The following is a 19921-nucleotide window of genomic DNA, read 5'->3' as shown; positions in this document are numbered from 1 at the left end:
GTTTTACCACAAGTTTTTATCATTTTATTTTTTTATTAGAGAGAGAGAGACAGAGATAGCAACAGAAATAGTGAGAGAGCGCATGAATGGGGAGGAGAGGGAGAAGCAGGGTCCCCACTGAGCAGGGAGCCCGTGGGGCTCGATCCCAGGACCCCAGGATCATGACCTGAGCTGAAAGCAGACACTTAACCAACCGAGCCACCCAGGTGCCCCTCATTTTGTCATTTTAAATACATATAAGAAAACTCCATGAACAATGAAAATTCATGAGAACATAGCCCTAAGTTTCTCTCAGCAATGAACAAACTCTTAAAGGTAGATTCGGTGATCTTTACGGAGCTGTAATTCCTACTCAGGAAGTAGTGCTCTACGGTTACGAGCGGTTTTCATGAATAGGGCATGAAACCTACATGGCTTCTTTTTAGTCATCATTTAATCAGAAAACCAAAGAACTTTCCACACCCCATTCTGCACGTCTAATGCATAATCTAATTTTTATGAATGCATTTTCCATAATTTTCAGGGGCAAAGTTATGTAATATATTCAAAATGTAATCCAGCTCACCACAAATTAGGGATCTTATTCAATGGATGATAAAATCTCCTTATTTCTATAAGGGGGGAAAAGGCTGTGAAGGGCGTGGGCACACACACATAAATCCTCATCATAGTTTTGCATGTAATAGCAAAAAACAAAATTGGAAATGAAACAAATGTACACAATAGGAGACCAAGTGAATAAATTATACTGTAACCATACAAAGAAATATGATGCAGCCATTAAAAATCTTGTAGCTCTAGGGGCGCCTGGGTGGCTCAGTCGGTTAAGCATCTGCTTTTGCCTCAGGTTGTGGTGATCTCAGGGTCCTGGGATTGAGCCCCGCATCGGGCCCCCTGCTCAGTGTGGAGTCTGCTTTTCTGTCTGCAACACCTCCACTTGTGCATCCTCACTCACTCTCTCTCTCTCTCAAATAAATAAATAAAATCTTTTTTAAAAAATGTTGCAGCTCTATATTAGAGATATGGAAAGGTATTTGCGGCACATGTAAGGTAAAAAAAAAAAGCTGATTATAATAGCATTTGTGGCACGGCCCTATTTGGAAGATTGATATATGCATGTTGGAAAAGGTTAGAAGGAGGTAAAGCATCATGTGAACTGTGGTTATCATTGGGCAGCAGGCTCCCAGGAGACTGCATATGTGCCTTTTTCAGTTGATCTCTATTCTAACTTTTCTATTAAAAAACATTTTTAATTGTGTGATTTCTAACGTAAAAAAAACGCTGGCTATCATATCCTTCCTTGGGAGACCCAACGCTCTTCCATGGAGCCAAATCCAACATGAAATGTGCTGCATGTTCCCTTTTCTACCCCTTTGTGGGTCTTTTGATAGTTTTTCTGATGCTTTAGAAACTAGAGCGGGAAAATGACAGGTCTGACATTTTCAAGGTTGTCCTTTTCCCTCTTTCAAATGCTGCTATTGAACTCAGGCTAGTGGTTCCTAACCAGGGGCAACTGTGTCCCAGGGGACATTTGACACCCTCTGGAGACACTTTTGTTCTCACATCCGAGGGAGGGAGGAAGGGAGGGAAGTGCTACTGGCGTGGGTAGAGGTCAGGGATGCTACTCAGCAGCCTACAGGGCATGGTCCCCCACAATAGCCTTAAGTGGCCCAAAATGTCGACAGTGCCAAGGCTTGTGCTACAGTAACCTTGTGTTATGGTAAAGAGTCTTCAAAGGACTTTCTAATCCTCCATGAGAAGCACCCTCAAAATAGCTGTGTAAGCACGCCTGGCTGCGAGGCCCACGCGCTGATGATGGAGGCAGGATAGGAAGCGAATCCTGGATCAGCTCCCTTTCTGGCTGTAAAACTTTGGGCAGGTGACCACATCATCCTGCAGATCGCCCATCCTCCTTCGTAAGATGGAAATACTGCCTCCCACCTCACAGAGTACACATGAAGTTTCAACAGAATAAGGTAGGGGAAAGGGTTTAGTAAACTAGGAAGCACCAGGCCCGTGTGAATGGTCCTACCGTTCTGGGATACCAGGCATCCAGGTTTATGAGGGAAAGCGCATTTAGAGTTTCCATGGGTCTTCACTAGCACAGTCTGTCTGCCCTGAATCACACATCACAGCAGTGATTTTTACTAAATAGTGAGACTGAAAAACAGAGAGCGTTGTTTTTCCACTACATATTCCTTGGCCTAAGTGCTGAGGCAGCAAAACTTAGTGATCGAACGACAAAATCTGAAGTCAGACTCTTAGGAAAAGATCCTAATGCCACTAGCTGGGTGGTATTAGGGAGAGATGCGGCTTCTCTGTGCCCTCGGTTTCCCCATCTGTCAATCCAAACCACAACATCTGAGAGCAAACCTATTCTTTTAAAGTTTTTATTCAAGTTCGTTAGTTAACCTACAGTGTAATATTCGTTTCAGGTGTACACTACAGTGATTCAACACTTCTGTACATCAGCCGGTGCTCATCAGGACAAGTGCCCTCCTTAGTACCCATCGCCTGTCTCACCCGTCTCCCCACTCATCTTCTCTCTGGTAACCAGCAGTTCGTTCTCTAGAGTTAAGAGTCTGTTTCTTGGTTTGCCTCTCTCTTTTTTTTTTCCCTTTGCTCATTCATTTTGTTTCTTAAATTCCACATGGGAGTGAAATCATATGGTAGTTGTCTTTCTCTGACTGACTTATTTCACTTAGCATAATACTCTGTAGTTCCATCCATGTCGTTGCAAATAGCAAGATTTCATTCTTTTTTTTGGCTGAATAATACTCGTGTGTGTGTGCGTGTGCATGTGTGCGTGCATGTGCACATACCACATCTTCTTTATCCATTCATTAGTAGACGGACACTTGGGCTGTTTCCGTAATTTGGCTATTGCAGATAATGCTGATACAAACATCGGGGTGCGTATATCCCTTTGAAGTAGTATTTTTGTGTTCTTTGGGTAAATACCTAGTAGTGCAATTGCTGGATCGTAGGGTAGCTCTATTTTTAACTTTTTGAGGACCTTCCATACTGTCTTCCAGAGTGGCTGCACCAGCTTGCACTCCCACCAACAGTGCATAAGGGTTCCCCTTTCTCCACAACCTCACTAACACCTGTTGTTTCTTACATTGTTGATTTTAGGCATTCTGATAGGTGTGAGGTGATACCTCACTGTAGTTTTGGTTTGCATTTCCCTGATGGTCAGTGATGTTGAGCATTTTTTCATGTGTCTGTTGACCATCTGTGTGTCTTCTTTGGAAAAACGTCTCTTCATGTCTTCTCAGAGTGAACCAATTTATTACTGGAATCAGGGCACTTTAGAGTGAAAGAGGGTGTTATCACTGTCGATGCTAGGATAGCAGGCACACACCAGAACCGTCCCTTGGCAAACAAGGACGTGAGGTCATTCTAAAGAATATTAACAGTACGCACCTCACAGGCTTGTGGTAATGACTGACTAGGATAAAGGGGACAAAGCCCGCAGTACACGCCGTTAAATCCTAGCTAGCAGTCTTCCCTCTCTCCTTCCATTCACTCAGCAGGTGCTTAATGGCCTGAAGCTGGGCACCAAGAAAGGAATGGTAAGTCAGATAGACCCGCTCCCTGTCCCCAGCACGGTGCCCCCACCCCGTTCCACAGTGTGTTTGTTACAGTCCCAGGACTTTCCTTCCACAACAAATACAGAATTTAAACACAGACCCACAGTGAACACTATAGGTCCAGAACGCCAGGAAACACACACTAAATGTGTAAGAGTTCAAAGTCTCCTTCACAAAAATGAACAATGAATAAGAGCTTATCTAATCAACAAAGACAAAAGGATTTATTATTATCCCAAAGTCCCTGATTCAAGGAAGCGATTGCGGCCTGACTAAAAGCTATCAATGCGTCTCACAAAGAGATTAATAAAACTTTGTAACAGCACATAATGCTTAAAGGCACGTTCAAGCATCTCACTCCCTTTCATTTCCACGTATATGCCACGACGAGGAATTAGGTATAGTTTGTCCAAGACAACCTTACAGAACCCACACAATATGAAAGCAAAGTTAATCTAGCTTGCTTTGGTATTGAGATACATTTAGGTCTTTGGCCAAGAAAAAGTTTGATTCGGTACGCTAAAAGAATTTTCTCTAAAAATCAATACTCACTGTGAGAGGTGAATGTTCTTTATTTTACACAAAAGTACATTGACTTCTAGGGGTTTGGAACTCTCATCACAAGCTCCCTCCCCGCCCCACCCCCACCCCATTTCAGTAAAATTGGTCTCAATTACTGTCACCAGAAGTTCGCACACCTGAGCGTTTCCATATCCACTGTGGGGCCTGGCCCTCCCTCCTCCTCGTCGTTCACAGTTTACTAGGCATATCCTCTGCCTCTTTTTGTGGCCATTTCGGATGGTCCTTACAGAAGCCTGGTTCCGCTCCAGTAGTTGTTAGACCTAAAATACCAGTTAGGCCCTGCCACTGGAAACACAAAACACAGGACCTCAAAAAAGATTCTATCAAGTAAGCTGCACGTGCACATCCAGAACAAATGGAGGGCACATCACTTTCTGGCGCACTGCACGCCTGCCTTGATTCAAAGAAGCTTAAATCAATGGTGTGTGTTTTCATCTGGTGCTGTTTACACAGATGTGTTCGGTTTGTGAAAATTCAACAAGCTGTAGTCTCGTGTGTGTTTTCTATGTGTAGGTTCTGCGATAAACATTTTTAAAAGTAGCTTTCATCATATAATCCTCTACATAAAGTAAGCACCGACCTATCAGCTACACCAGCGTTTTTCCAACTATTTTCAAAGCATGGGTTGCCACCAATTAGTGGGCCACACAATCCATTTAGGAGATCCTCCCTGGCATTTTTTTGCCATTGGGGTACTAACACTGGAGACCTACCCTCTTCATAAATTTTTAAGTGCACACTACAGTGCTGTTAACTGTAGATGCCACGTTGTACAGCAGAGCTCTAGAATGGAGCCAGCCTGCAGGATGGAGACTTTATACCCTTGAACAGCACTCCACCTTTCCCCCTCCCCCAGCGGCTGGCAGCCCCGATACCGAAGCAGCTCAATGTCCACTGACGGATGAATGGATAAAGGAACGGTGGCATACACACACAATGGAATATTTCTTGGCCTTAAAAAGGAACAGAGTCCTGCTATGTGCTGACAAGCACGTAAGAACGCATCACGCACAGTGAAGGCAACTATTATTTCAGGAAACTTGTCACAGTTCCATGTGTGCATACATCTACCTCCACGAAGTTGCCAGCTTTTTTAACTGAAAAACATGGCAAAAACAAAACAAAACCCGAGAAACGCTGAGAACACCGACAAATAATATACGGATTTGGAAGCCAGAGAGACCTGGGTTCTGATCCTGACTACTTACGACCTACCTCATCTCCGTGAACCTCGCTACACCGTCTCTAAAATGCAGGCAAGTGTAGCCTCTCCCTGGAGGTGGTATAAGGTGTCAGGGAGCTAGCAAGCAGCCCACCACAGAACACGACTCAGACACTGTCCCCATCCCTGCCGCCATCTCTGTGGCACCCTGGGCTAGGTTCTTTACCTGGAGGGAGGATGGTTAAAGGGCAATGTGGAAAGTGGGGCAGGACCAAGGTTGAGCCCCCATCACAGGACCCCTTGGAGCCCCTCGGGAGAACAAAGTGTGACCATCTGAGAGCAGCAGGGCAGGGAAAACCTACTGCTCGGCATCCTGGGTCATAAATTGTCCAGCTTTGGATTCTGACCAGAGGGCAAACCACTCTCCAAGATAGGAGGGTTTTCCCATTATTCTTGGCAGGACGTGAGGAAAGGCAGAAGGGGAGGAAGGCCTCAGTAAAGAAGTAAGTATTTGTTTTAAGCAAATTACTTTGAAGACAGGTGGTTTTCATTTTGAGAACAAAAATGATGCTTCAAACAGTTAGGGGGTTACTCCGGATACCAGCCACCAGCTTGCCAGGAGAGGGAAACAGGGCCTCAGGGTCTGGAGTGCTCCCAAAGTGCCGGTGATGAAGGCCCATGGGGCCAGGAGTGGCCAGCACAGAGATGATGCAACTGTCTTTACCAGCTCGCAGTCACAGACTACTGAAAAGTCATCCACGACATCGATCATCCAAAACCCCTACTCATTTAAGAAATCTTTGTTGAGCATCTACCGTGTGTTGCGAACTGAGTCAGGGGCTTGGGGATACGGTGGAATAAGACAGACAAGGCACCCGCCAGCCCCTGGGTGGACATTCCAGTGGGGGTGGCGGCGAGTGCCAAGCAGACCAGTGAGGTAACCAGGGATTCACAGGCTGTGTTATAAGTGCTCTGCAAGAAACAGACACGGTGATGTGACAGGAAGGGAGAAAGGTAACTTAAGATGGAGGAAGTCCCTTAAGATGGCCCAGGGGCTTCTCGAAGTAACACCTGAAAGAAAGCAGAGCAAGCCAACCAAGCAAGAGCCAGAGAAAGGGCACTCCAGGGAGGGGGCAGCGCAAGCGCTTGGGCTGGCACGGCAGCTGGACAGGGCCAGGCGGGAGCGGGGGCAGCCAGGGCGCTGGTGTGGTGGAAGGGAGCGGCCAGGTGTGAGGGCGCCGGCCACGAGGCTGGAAAAGTAGGCATGTGCCAGGCTACACGAGGCGCAGCCGGTCATAGGAAAGAGAGTGGATTTCAAAGAAGAGCAACAGAGAGCTACTGAAGGCTGGAACACCATGATACATGATTTTGACGTGGGTTACATCATCGCACGCCAAACAAAGCGTACAGATGATACAGTGTCTCCAAAATCACTGATAAAAATTAGCACCGTGTTAGAGCTCACAGACCGTTATGGAGGAATCTTGCCAGCTAAAGGCAAACAATTTTAGCCTAAATACCAGATGAAATACAAGAAATTCAACTGGGGAAAGGGGTGGGAGAACTTGTGACTGACAAGAAAACACTCTTATTAGCAATTAATTCACAGTTAACAAAGATAAAGCACACGGTAAAACTAATTAACAAGACAGGCTCTAGAAAGTCCCCTAAGCAGACACACGCCCATAATGGTGGAAGGCATCTGGGAACTAACTGATGTGCACGCGGGATGCCTAAACCCATGAACGGGTTAACTGAAACAACCAGGCGGAATGTCACCATGACAGTGCCCTACGCCTACTTCTGAATCAGAAATCAGATCAACTGCTGAGCAGTTTTCTTCAAGATTTTTTTTTCTTCTCCCTTGCACTGGCTGAATATAGGTATCCATAACTTGGAAACTCAAAGCTGAATGAGAAATGACTCTTCTGAATTATCACTATTCCTCTAGGATTCATCACATGGCCTCCTGAATTGGGTCCCCTGTCCCCCACGATCCTTAATTCAAATGGATCTCTGAGACACAGCATGACCCACTCCCACCATCTACCTGAGACCTCCTTGTCCTAGGGGGTCACCTTACCTAGGCTAAAAGGACAACCTGGGGCTCTGGTCTTGAACAAAGCTGACACCAAGATCAAACCTATGACACCAAGCAAGAGAGCTTGGAGGCCACAAAGGCTGCCTTGAAAGAAGCCACGATGGCAACATGGGTGGCACTTTCTGGAGCCCAGCATGGTGCTTGCACTGATGGTACAATATTCCACTAAGGAAGGAGAAGGGGGACAAAGGGCAAAAATACATCACTTAGCAAATGCCTACCAAGTACTAATTACTTTCACATTCGTGATTCAAACAATCCAGCAATCCCATGAAGTGAAAAGATAGTGATTTTCAGATGGGAAGAGTAAGATGAGGAGAGATATTTGTTAGTTGCCCAGTTGGCAGTGAGGATCTGAGCTTTGCCTGCCACCTCGACTGGCATCCAGCAGCAGGACAGTGCTCTGGAGAGACCTCAAGCTGACTTCTGTCCCACCTTCTATCTCATTCTTCTCTCTTTCCCATCACAGGGAAGCTGGATTCCACACCTGGCTTCATCCCAGGCTTCCAAACCTGCCAGCTGCCTCAGAAATGTTACCCGCTCCCAGCCCTTGATAGGGACACTTCACTGATGAAAGGGATGCCTTGGGCGGTGGGGGGCGGGGAGAGGAGGCTCCGCTGGCTGGGGTGTCCCGTGGACAAAACTCATCGATCGCAGTCAGAAGAAGGGAAGAACCCTCACACCAGATGACAGGGCTGTCCAAAATCTTTACAGATGCCACTACGAAAGGGGCTCAGCCAAAAGCCACTTCTGTCACAGAGGAACGCCGGGGAAAAGAAATTCCCTTCCGCCACAAACAAGAAAACTGAGACCCGGTCCGAGTGGAAAACAGTATTGCTCACCATCTCGGAAGGACAGAGCTGGGACCAAATTCCCCATCACGCCTCCTCCCTCCTGGCCTAAGAAGTACTCAGGCAACAGGCTACAAAAGATGCAGACATAAGAGCAATGGAACCAGATGCATGGCCTACTTACAGTCTCAGGCGTGTCTGCAGCACTCGGGGCTTTGGCTGCGGAAGGGTCCATTCTGTGCAGTATGGCGTGGTGATTTCGGGCTGACTGTGTCTGAACTCTGGCTGGGAGTATGTTCCGTGCTTGCTGAGAGCTGCAAGTCTCTGATTCACTTGGCAGCAGAATTATTCTAAGCATCCTGTCCCGTACCCAACCCGCCTGCCCCTCCCACTACACATTCACACTGGGTGGTTGTTTTTTTTTTTTAATTCTCTGCACTAATTTCTGTCACAAATCAAGGGAAACTCATTTTTCAAAATTAATCCAATCTCTGGCACTTGAGAGCATGGAACCTTTCTGACTGAGGAGGAGGAAGAGGAAGAAGTTGTAACATCGGAGAGAAGAGTGGGAGAACCGCAAAGTCTGCAGTAACAGCAAAATGGAGATTATTCGAGACAGCTGAACCACTCCACCCAGCCTCCAGGAGGGGACATGCACGGGAAACAAAGGGCATATGGTGTTTGCTTTCTTCAACATCCGTTCTCACCATTAAAGAGCTGCACCAGCAAACACTCATTACTTACATGAGGACAAACCTCACTCCAAAACAGATTTGAAAATACAGTTCCTAATCAAGTAAGTTATTTTGTAAAGCAGAGGCTTACCTTGAATTTTTATTACATATAAAGCAAAATTTAATAAAGTCCAAATAACTGGTAGAATGTCTACTTGGCTTAGTGAAGCGTGAATTATACTTGAAAGAAAGTCAATTTTTGTTAATTTCAAGTTCACATAGTAACTCAAATACTGACATATTCAGGACAGGATTTCACTTTTTTCCCCAAGGAGATAGAGAGCCTCAGTTATCAAAAAGAGAAAAAGTTATATGCAAACAATGAATCATGGAACACTACATCAAAAACTAATGATGTACTGTATGGTGACTAACATAACACAATAAACAATTTTTAAAAAATTCGTGAAACAAATATCCAAAAAAAAGATAAGAACAATTTTCTAGCATTTACTACTAGTCATATATTTAAGCATTTCTATCCTAAAGCAAACAGGTTTTTCTAATGAGACTTAAATCGTTTATTTCCCACACAGGTTCATGTTACCACTATCGCCCACACTATTACATTGTCCAAACATAAACTCGAGTGCACCCCCTGACCAAATTAGGATGAACTCCTGAATTGGTGAGACCTGAGTTGATGATGCTTTTCACAGAGACATAAAGCTAGGCTCAGCTCCTCTACCATGATTCACGAACCTACCCAGCAGAGGTGGCTCCCTTCCTCCTTCCCCAGCAAAGTCAACTAGTGGTCTGGCACAGGTAGCCACCCTTCCCCCAGAGTGCCCCCACCCAGCTGCAGAGGGGCAGACTCATTAATTCTAAGGCAATCTTCGGTTCAGGGTGGGCAACAGGAACTAAGCTCACACAAACAGGGACTCCTCCTATGTGCCAGCTGCGAACAAGGAAGCAGAGGGCACCACTGCCAGGCCATGCCATTCTACAGCTGCCTGACAACCACAGAGACACCAGTCCTGGGCCAAAGCTACTGGCACGACAACTGCAGAGGACAGACGAGAAGCACACCGGTCTCTGATGTCACCCTGAGCAGATGAACACACGGCCCTTGGGGTCTACCCACCCTGTAGCCCGCCCATTAGGTGAGACAGCAAATATCACTGCTGACAGCAGCGGGCTGAGCAATAGCTGGGAAGTCAAGAGCAAGAGTTTGTATTTGGGCAAAGAGACTCCTTGAAGTGAATACACTCACAGAAGACATTCCCCTTAATGTTAAAGAAAAAGAAGAAATTGGGGCGCCTGGGTGGCACAGCGGTTAAGCGTCTGCCTTCGGCTCAGGGCGTGATCCTAGCGTTATGGGATCGAGCCCCACATCAGGCTCTTCCGCTATGAGCCTGCTTCTTCCTCTCCCACTTCCCCTGCTTGTGTTCCCTCTCTCGCTGGCTGTCTCTATCTCTGTCGAATAAATAAATAAAATTAAAAAAAAAAAGAAATGACAAAGATGAGTGGTTGGTTGCCTATGGCTGGGCTTGGAAGTGGGGAAGGACTGCAAATGGGCACAAGGTTTCTCTTGACATGAAGGTCGTGTATGAAAATTGGATCATGGTGATAGTTACACAACTCTGTAAATATGCCAAAAACCATCGAATGGGACACTTCAAATGGGTGAATTGTACGGTGTGCAAGTTAGATCTCAATAAAGCTATTTTTAAAATAAGCTGCATGGGGGCAGATACTCATTCAGGAGAAATCGCCCTGTTAAAGAAACTTCCTCCATCCACATCGGACAGCAACATGCCTCTGCTTAAAAGCGTTCCCTTGATGCTTCCTGATCACCTCTAGGGTCCAAACTCCTTACAAAGGTACACAAGGCCCCTGCCACCTCCCGACCTCGCATACCTCCCAGCCCCCCACCTCCATGTCCCATTTTACTCCCTGGCAAGGCTTCCTTCCAGATACTTCTCAAACTGCTTCCCCCTCCAGGCTTCTGTTCACACTTCCTCAGGCACTCTCACCATCCTCTTTGCCTGACCTGTTCCTTGTTCTCCTGCCCCAGGCTCTAAAGTCCCCTCCCTTTGGGCTCCTTTGGCATACTAGGTGCACACCACAATGGGTTAGAAAAGTGGGTTTCTGGGTCTGTCACACCCACCAGGCCAAGTCCTAGAACCTTGCCTCTGCAGCAGCGAAGGTTCAAGCAAAGAGAAGCAAGGTGCTCAGCGTGGTTGGGGCTCAAGGATTTCTCACAGGCTACAAGTCATGGATGCCTGTGTCCCTTGCTGGGTCTGAAGTCACTGTAGGAAAGCAGGTGCGGGTCAGAGGCAGGTCACTTGGAACCTGCCTCTGGCTTTCCCACACCAAACTTCCCCCCCCCCCGGTCATGACATTTCCCTTATTTTTTTTAACCCTCAGACAAGGTAAGGAGCTGAGGCAAAGAAAATTATAAATGCAACAATGGGAAACACTTGGTCTTGAAGAAAGGGACTTCAAGGACTTTTAAAAAGGGACACAACAGATCAAGGAACATGGGGAAGATCATCTCCCCCTGGTGTCTTACCTTCCTACATGATCTCAGGAGAAAAAATTAATAAGATTTCAGAAATGTTAAAAATTCAGTTGCTAGAGAGCCTCAGTTATCAAAAAGAGAAAAAGTTATATGCAAACAATGAATCATGGAACACTACATCAAAAACTAATGATGTACTGTATGGTGACTAACATAATAAACAATTTTTAAAAAATTCGTGAAACAAATATCCAAAAAAAAAAAAAAGAGAGAGAGAGAGAGAGAGAGGAAAAAGTCATACTGTGAAAGGGGTGACCCGCAAACCCCACCATGGAGCGGGTATCACCCAGCCTGCACCCCCCCACCCCAGCTTGTCCAGCCCTCCTCTGAGCAGCACAAGAAATGAAACCCCAGACCCAGGCACGTGGGAAAGTGCTGAAATAACGCTTTAAACAATAACAATGGTAATTTCAACTCCTACCTCATCATCATGGCTCCTCTTTTCCATATTTGGGCCCCGGCTCCCCTGGATGCACTCCGGGAGCCTCCACAGACATTATCTAATGCGAAGCGGGTCAGCAAACTAACCATTAAGTCCTCTCTCTCTCTTCTCCACACTCTCTGATTTCAGCCAGTCTGGACAAAATCATCAAGAGCAGGCCTGTTCCCTTCCAAGGGGAGTGGCTGTCAAGATTTCTCATGGAGTTTAGGTCAAACAGGAAGCTCTTAGGATGTCAGAAACTTTGTCTTTAAACATCTCAATCTGATTCCTACAGTGAAGTTTTCAAAGTTGTCATTACCCACCCCCCCGCCAAAAAAAAAGACAAAGCTGACAGATCTATTATCAAACCACGTCAGTGACTCCCCGCCCCCACCCCCCACCGCCCAAATATCTGTGTAACCTCAGCCCTAGTGACTCTAGTTCAGTCGGCTGTGGGCTGGGAAGCTATGCATTCAAACTCCCCCAGGTGATTCAGATGATCAACACAGCCTTGAGACAGAGGGGTGGAGACAGAAGGGCCCGCTACACATGCACCCCCCCCCAAAAGTAGCATCCCCTGGGGGCTTGTTAGACCTGCAGTCTCAGTCTCCACCCCCCCAAGCACCGCCCCCAGCCCAGACCCCCTGATCCGAATCTTCATTTTAACAAGATCTCCTGTCACACACTCCCATGCTCCCGCCCCCCGCCCCCACGCCATCTCCCCCAACAGGGCACTGGTAGTGTTTGAGAAGGCTGGGCTATACCACCATCTGGCTTCAGAATCTCCTAGGTAGTGTTTTGTTTCACCATCACAAAAGGGAGAAGAAGCAGTGGGAGGTCATCATCAGAATTCACATTCCAAAATTTTTCAGGATCTTACTGATGAACAACAGGGCCAAATCCTGCTCCCTCCCTCCCACCCTCCCAGAAACTATGAGTAGCCAGATGAAATGTAAAGGGAGTCAAAGACTCTACACAGCCTGTTTTTTCAATTAAAGCAATTCGTTTTTCCATTTGTGCTGGCAGCGTCAACATTTGCACTACTGCGCATGTTTAAAGCTACCAGTCACATTCGACTCCTATACTGTCAAAGCAGCGGAACCTGCAAAGTCTCTGATATTAAACTGCTCTACGTGGAACCAAAGCATTCCAGGATAAATAATTCTTGGAACTAGTAAGAACTACTAATTGTACCCATTCTTAAAAATCAATATACTTGAAAAAACTTTTTAAAAATTTATATGCTTATTTCCCTTCTTCAAGTGCCATCATAAGGCTTTCATAGGAAGTGGCGTCCCAACTGAACCTGGCTGCATATTTAAAAAAAAATCTTGGTGGCTGCATATTAAAACACACACACACAACTCAGGGCACCTGGGTGGCTCAGTCGATCAAGCATTCGACTCTTGATTTCGGCTCAGGTCATGATCTCAGGGTTGTGAGATCCAGCCCCTAGTCGGACTCTGGGGCTTTGTGTGGAGTCTGCTTGAGATCCTCTCTCTCCCTCTCCCTCTGCCCCTCCCCCTGCTTGTGCACACACACTCTCTCTCTCAATAAATAAATAAAATCTCTAAAACAAAACCAGCCTCACAGAAGCCTAACACCCAGCTCAGCAAAGATTCCCAGCAGTTTCTCAGAACCTGACAGATTTGGGTACCCCCTCACGCTAATTACGGTTTGGTTTGTTGTTGTTTTAATATAGCCAAGGCCACCCACATATCCTATACCCTAGTATAATTAGGAGTGAGCGAGCACTTGAACTCTGGGGTTAAACTACCCATAGGCTCGAATTCAGGTCTGGCACTGACTAGCTGTGCTCCTCTGGGCAGGTTACTTAACTTCTCTGGTCCATGGGAAGTGTTGTATAAAAGTTTGCTGTTTTTCTCACCCAGCATGTCATACCACATGAATGGTACAGATAACAGAACTACGCACACAGTAGGTGCTCAATTATTATTACTGGTCATAGAAAACACCCAGATTACATTTCCTTCAGTGAATGCTTCATTACTGAACACCAGCAACATTTCCATGTGTCAAGAGAGGTGCTCGTGGGAAAGTTCTTTCCTTTCCTTTAATGGCAAAAAACAGAAACCAATGGATATAATCATCTTCTTCATCCAATGCAAAGTTCTCCCTCTCTAAATGTGTACTTATTAAGGTTTATTTTTAATTTTTTTAAGAGAGAGAGAGAGAGAGCACACACGTGAGTGGGAGGGAGGGGCAAAGGGAAAGGGAGAGAGAGAATGTTAAGCACGCGCCATGCCCAGCATGGAGCCCTACTTGAGGCTCAATCTCACCACCCCGCGATCACGACCTGAGGTGAAATCAAGAGTTGGATGCTGAACCAACTGAGCCATGCAGATGCCCCTGAAGGTTTATTTTTATTATGACTTATTTATTCTCCAACAGTAAGTAATATTATAAAAAAAATAAAAAGCATTTGAGCAGGTGAAAGATGCAGTCTATGAAACAGTAGACTGATACCAGTTACAGTAACAGTTATTGAGATCACAAATGCTCATTTCCAGAATGTTCTTAGTAGACAAGTGCCAGAAAACATTGCCTTCACAGTATTAATATTATATATATAATATTAATATTATATATATAATAATTAATATTATATTATATTACTACATAATACATATGTAGTAGTAAGAGAGCAGAGGGAACTGGGATATTAAACTATTTAAATTACCCATTTTCATCAGTTTCGAAGCACTCATACCAAATGAACAAATTATCGATGGTTCACCATGTACTTATTAAGTCCATTTCCCTAGGCAGTTTTGCCAGCCAATGCTTTAACGTCAACTGAGTTAACGTAAGAACTAAACAACTGTATTCATTTTGCTTTCATCTGTCTCTATTCTTTAAGAATACCCATCCTTTCAGTTCTTACAGTGCAATCACACAAAGTCAGGCTACTGGGGTTCAAATACCAAGGTTAACCTTTAATAGATCTCCAATCTTCATCTCTGGGCCTCAGTTTTTCCATGTGTAATATAGGAATAGTCACTATCCAGGGTGGGGGGTGGGGGTGAGGATTAGCGGAGTTAATGCACATTCTCTACAATTACGAAGAAGAATGAATAATACACTTCTACTGGATAAATATGAGGCCTTAACTCACAACAGCAAATTCATGTTCCTTTTCGCTCTGTGCCAGGTCCTGAAATGGTAACAAGAAAGGTATTATAGAGTCTCCTGGCCCTCCAAAATGAGGGGAAAGAAGAGTAATTTCTGTGTTTAAAGAAAAAGAATGTGAGCAGGGGAGAACCCACCCACTACTTCCTCCCTGGGTCAGCCTTGACAGTGACACAGCTGCAGGGGTTGCTCTCATCAGCAACATTCTCATAACACTGTTACCTTCCAGAGCACTAATATTATACTGGGGTCCAAGCCTGTTCATGCCTCAGGGCCTTTACACTTGCTGTTCTCTACTTAGATGGCTCTTAGTAAGGGCAGGAGCCCCCTAATCATTCAAGTGTGAGCTACAATTTCACCTCCCCCAAGAGGCCTTTTCTGATGACTCTGGCTGAAACAGCCCACACACTCCACCAGTCAGCCACTCTGTCCTTTCCCCCCACTGTATTTCTTTGTTGCATATTTCACTATCTGTAATTATTTTTTTGCTTGTCTGCAGTTATGCTCTCTCTCCTCTGTTAGAATGTACACTCTCTAAGAGTACAGACCTTGTTAAGCCCATTCCTAAAACAGCCCCTGGCACATAAAGTGCACTTAGTGAGGTAGGTAATATACGTGTAGATACAGTTTGAAAGTTCCAACAGCTATGTCATATCTCTTTCAGGTTCTGATGACTGTTTTGTCTCTTCAGAATGCTTTTTCTTGCCTTTTGGCATGCCTTGTGATTTCTGGATGAAAGCCAGACCTTTTGTATAGGGCAGTAGATACTGAGGTAAATGAGACCTTATGTGTGGGGATTTATGTTAATCTAGTCAGAAGTTGGGCCATGTTGAGGTTTATTGTTCCTATAGACATGAGAAACTTCGAATTCCTCGGGATCTTTTTTGCCCTTGCTCTTGGCTCTGGGGCTTCCTTCCCTTTGTGCTGTTCACCGGAGAGAGTCTGTTCCTTGCAGTTCTCCCTGCTATAATCCACTGTTGTTATTCCTGGAGGCTTGATAGCATGCTATGGTGGGCTGGGGAGGGTTGCAAATATTCTAAGACTCCATCTTTGGAGTGTACAGCGGGCCTGTATCTGGCAGGTAGCCTTCACAAGTGCTTCTGTCCCTCCTCCAGGAACAGAGCTCCCCCACCCCTCTTCCCCCAGCTGCACTGGGTATCCTCCAGTGTTCTCAGTGTACAGCCTTGTGGCCCTTCCCCGAGAAGATTAAGACTTTTCTTAGGTGAGGGGGGTGGGCTGGGCTGGATGGAATTCTTCCCCCAGCTACAGTGGTATTTCACCAGTGCCCTCAGACCCCGTCCTTCCCACTGCAGAATAAGCCTTTTGTTCCTTCAGGGAGAAAAGTCTGTGTGGATTTCTCAGTGGCTCCTAAGCCAGCACCTCCAGCCTGCACCAGAGTTTCCTTCAGATTTTCCCCAGTCTTCCCTGTGAGAGCCTTTTCCTGGAGGAAAAGCCTGCAAAAGGAGAGGACACCTTCCTACCCCTCTGGTGCCCCAAGAGCTTCACACTCTCAACTAGCCCACACTCAGCCTCCGGCCATTTGTCAATTTTTTCGCTTGATCTTTCTACCTACTTCTGTGGTGTCTTGTGGCTTCTGCCTCTGGTAAGCAAATGCTCAGGCCTTATGTCTCAGAAAGTGCCTTTCTCCAGAGTTTTAAATGGCTGTTCACTCTGCAAACTCAGTTCTCTGTCAATTTCCAATCTGTCCAGATTTTTTCTTGTAAGCGTGGGAGGCACATCTTTGCAGCTCTCTACATCTCTGAGCTGAAACTGGGAGTCCATTTATTGATTTTTAAAGAATCAGAAGTATACAAAATGGTAACATTTGATAAAATAGGTGGTGGGTAGGTAGATGGTGGTATTCTCAAGTTCTTCTATATTTTAATAGTCCAGTAACATTTCAAAATATAAACTCAAGGTGTGGGTGGCCATGGTGGAAAATAGTACTATAATATAAATAGGCTGACATATGTATACAGCCCTTGATTCTTGTTCAATCATTTACAGAGATCACCTGAATTGTAAAAGAAACAACTGGTATTTTGGGCAACACTTCAGAAACTATTCTAAAAAAATATAAATCACCCCAGTATACCATTAAATTTCAGTGCTGAAGTGACAGAAGAAACTAAAGTAGAAGAATTAATGTCCTCAAAGGAACAAGTTATTTCTGCATGTTTATAAATCAAAGTATATGACGCTATTACATGTTAATCGATTCATTGTCTTTTAAACTGATACCCAACCATTTTTATTAATACTCATGGAAATCTGAAGTCACTGATGCACACACCGGTGGACCATAGGTCATTCAGCAACTGTCAGATCCCAGGCTGCAACGTGCCATGCAACACCTAGTAACCTAACCTTTCAAATCTTCAGACCTATACTCCTCCTCTTTCCCGCATTCCTAATTTCATATAATCAGTAATCGTATGTAAATGAAAGCAGCAACAGCTTGCTGAGATCCATCTCATGGAAAGAACTTTCCCTTTTTACTTAAATAATTCACTATCTTAGATAATAGCAAATAAATTCTATGCTATGAAAAAAAATGAACCATTAATGACTCCAAAACTTCAGATTAATCTTAAGGATTGTATATTACATTCAATTAAACCAGATGAATGTTTAACATGTTCCTTCTCTGTACTTAAGACCATTCTAGCCCCTCTGGGGAGAAAAATGGGTAGACGTGAATAACCTACCAAACTTTGCCATCACGACAGACACAGTGATGGGTCACAGGGCTGAGAAGAACTTGAGTGAGCACGCAGTATGGGAATGGCAAATGCATGCCACAGACCAAGACTGGCCCTGCAGTAGGTTTCATTACCAAAGAGAGTGACTTTTACTTCTTTGTGTGCTTTAATATTCACATGTACATTTCAGTTAAGAGGAAAAAAGGATATAGTTTTTAGTAAAGTGGATGAATTGTCATTTGGCTTTCACCATAACAAATGAAGACAGGCCTTAGTTTGTAATGGGACCACAAAGGGATGACCCCACCAATGATGAACCTGTAGTTTTAATTACCCTGTGTGGCTCTGTGAGATGCACCCCAGGGAGAACAGCAATCAGGGTGACCAGTTAGACAGCTAAATAACACAGTTCCCCCTGTCTCAGAACCAGGGCTTGTCAACTGTGCTCTGCTGTTGCAAGAGCTGTTTACAAGTCAGCTACCTCCCTGCATTGCACCAGGTCTGAAATTAGATTCCATATCCAGCTCGAGAGCTGGGGGCTGTGCTCAGCTTCTAGTTGGCAGCATCCTAGACTGGATTGTCATCTTAAAATATCTGTTAATGGAAACCATTCAAACCCAAGTTTTTAAGTAAAAGCAAGAGTAAAATCGAATAAAAAATATCAGAGGCTAAAAAAGGAGTAAGGTGTATGGATTTTTTAAAAAGATTTATTTATTTGAGAGAGCGAGAGAGCACGTGTATGGGGGGTAGGGGCAGAGAGAGAGGGAGAGAGAGTTTTAAGCAGACTCCACGCTGAGCATGGAGCCCGACACAGGGCTCGATCTCATGGCCTTGAGATCATGACCTGAGCCGAAAACAAGAGTTGGACACTTAACCGACTGCGCCACCCAGGCATCCCAAGGTGTATGGGTTTTTTAACCACCACTGACAGAAGAAACGCTCACTATAATTACATGGATTATATGTACTAGAGCGATCATCTGTCATGTGATATTTTGAACCAAATAAGAGAGCAGACCATGAAAAAAAAATCAATAAGCACAAAGAAGCGATTTCTCAAAATCTGAAACCACATGAACCTGACACGCCCCATATTCAAATATGTATCCAAGTTCATACCATGTGCCACCAGAACCCAATGTCATAATTACTCATTTAACACAGAATAGCTGAAACTACTTTCATATGGCAGATGTATTTTTTTAATAGGCTGGCAATTATTGCAGTTTCAAGATTTGGAGAGAAAAAGGTTGTGCACACACTCATGATTTTGCAGCTGAGAGAAACAGTTAAAGATTGAACTGTGAATATAAGCCAAGCTGTTAAACAGCAGTTACAGAATGACAGCAATAAACCTGATTCCTTTTCCATCTGCACCCCTGAAGGCCCCACTGTTACAGTGTGACTACAGTTTTAGCAGTTTTAACTTGATAACACTTGCAGGTTTAAACAGTTATAATGTATCTTTTGCCCATAATCTGTCAACCTATTCATTTGGACGTCGTTTCTTTACCGGTTTCTCTGCCGTGAATCGCGTGTGGTCAGAAAGCAAGCCCTGTGCGACCGAAGGCATCACACTGCAGACGACGAGATACTGTGGAAACACGCACAGCCTTGCTAAGAATATATTCACGTTTTAACACTTAAGTCAATGCCAATTATGGTTTATTATAATCATGACTAAAATACACATCTATAGTAAATATTTTAAAGGCAATTTTAATCTATTTTTTCTTCCACGATGTGCAAAACCTTTTTTGGTTTTAAGCTGGCCCCTACTCTGCTGGTACAAGCTATCTCAGATCTCGACCACAGCCTCAATTTACAGACAGGAAAATTACATCCCCGAGAGCTTCAGCATGGCTGCCAATGAGCTGTGCTGCTTCCTTAGAAGAGAAAGGTTCAGCGTAAGAGGACAGAGCAGCCGGGACATCCCCACATGGCCCCGGAACTGAGCAGGGCCTGAGCGCTCCCCCCCATGGCTGCCCCAGGCCTTTGACAAGAGCCCGGTTCCCATGGCTCCTCGCTCTGGGCCTCCATCTGGGACCACCTGCCTCAAGAAAGCCTGGGCAGGATGTGGTTTGCCTTGGACAGCCTCTCCACTTACAAACGAGGCAAGCCCACTGTGTTTTTCACCCAGACTCCCAGACACAGTGTATCA

At 45.0% G+C, this 19921-nt stretch overlaps 1 protein-coding gene across 13 annotated transcripts in view; it reads right to left on the bottom strand.

Annotated features, from left to right (window-relative positions):
* Positions 1-19921, bottom strand: part of SH3KBP1 (SH3 domain containing kinase binding protein 1) — a 322979-nt gene that overhangs the window by 230734 nt on the left and 72324 nt on the right. For 2 of the 13 annotated variants that reach the window (XM_087860194.1, XM_087860201.1), the window contains exon 1: positions 8414-8540. The exons of 7 other annotated variants lie outside the window; for them this stretch is intronic. In XM_087860194.1, the coding sequence (XP_087716320.1) occupies positions 8414-8464 (51 nt within the window). In that variant the 5' untranslated portion in view covers positions 8465-8540. Of the gene's footprint in view, positions 1-8413; positions 8544-19921 lie in introns of those variants that run through there. 4 more of the 13 variants (XM_087860195.1, XM_087860199.1, XM_087860192.1 and 1 more) reach the window with 4 other exon arrangements.

Source organism: Ursus americanus, chromosome X (assembly GCF_024610735.1).
Source record: "Ursus americanus isolate L20-20 chromosome X, mUrsAme1.1.p, whole genome shotgun sequence".
In the NCBI taxonomy this organism is placed as follows: Eukaryota; Metazoa; Chordata; class Mammalia; order Carnivora; family Ursidae; genus Ursus; species Ursus americanus.
This window is presented reverse-complemented; position numbering and strand designations above follow the sequence as displayed.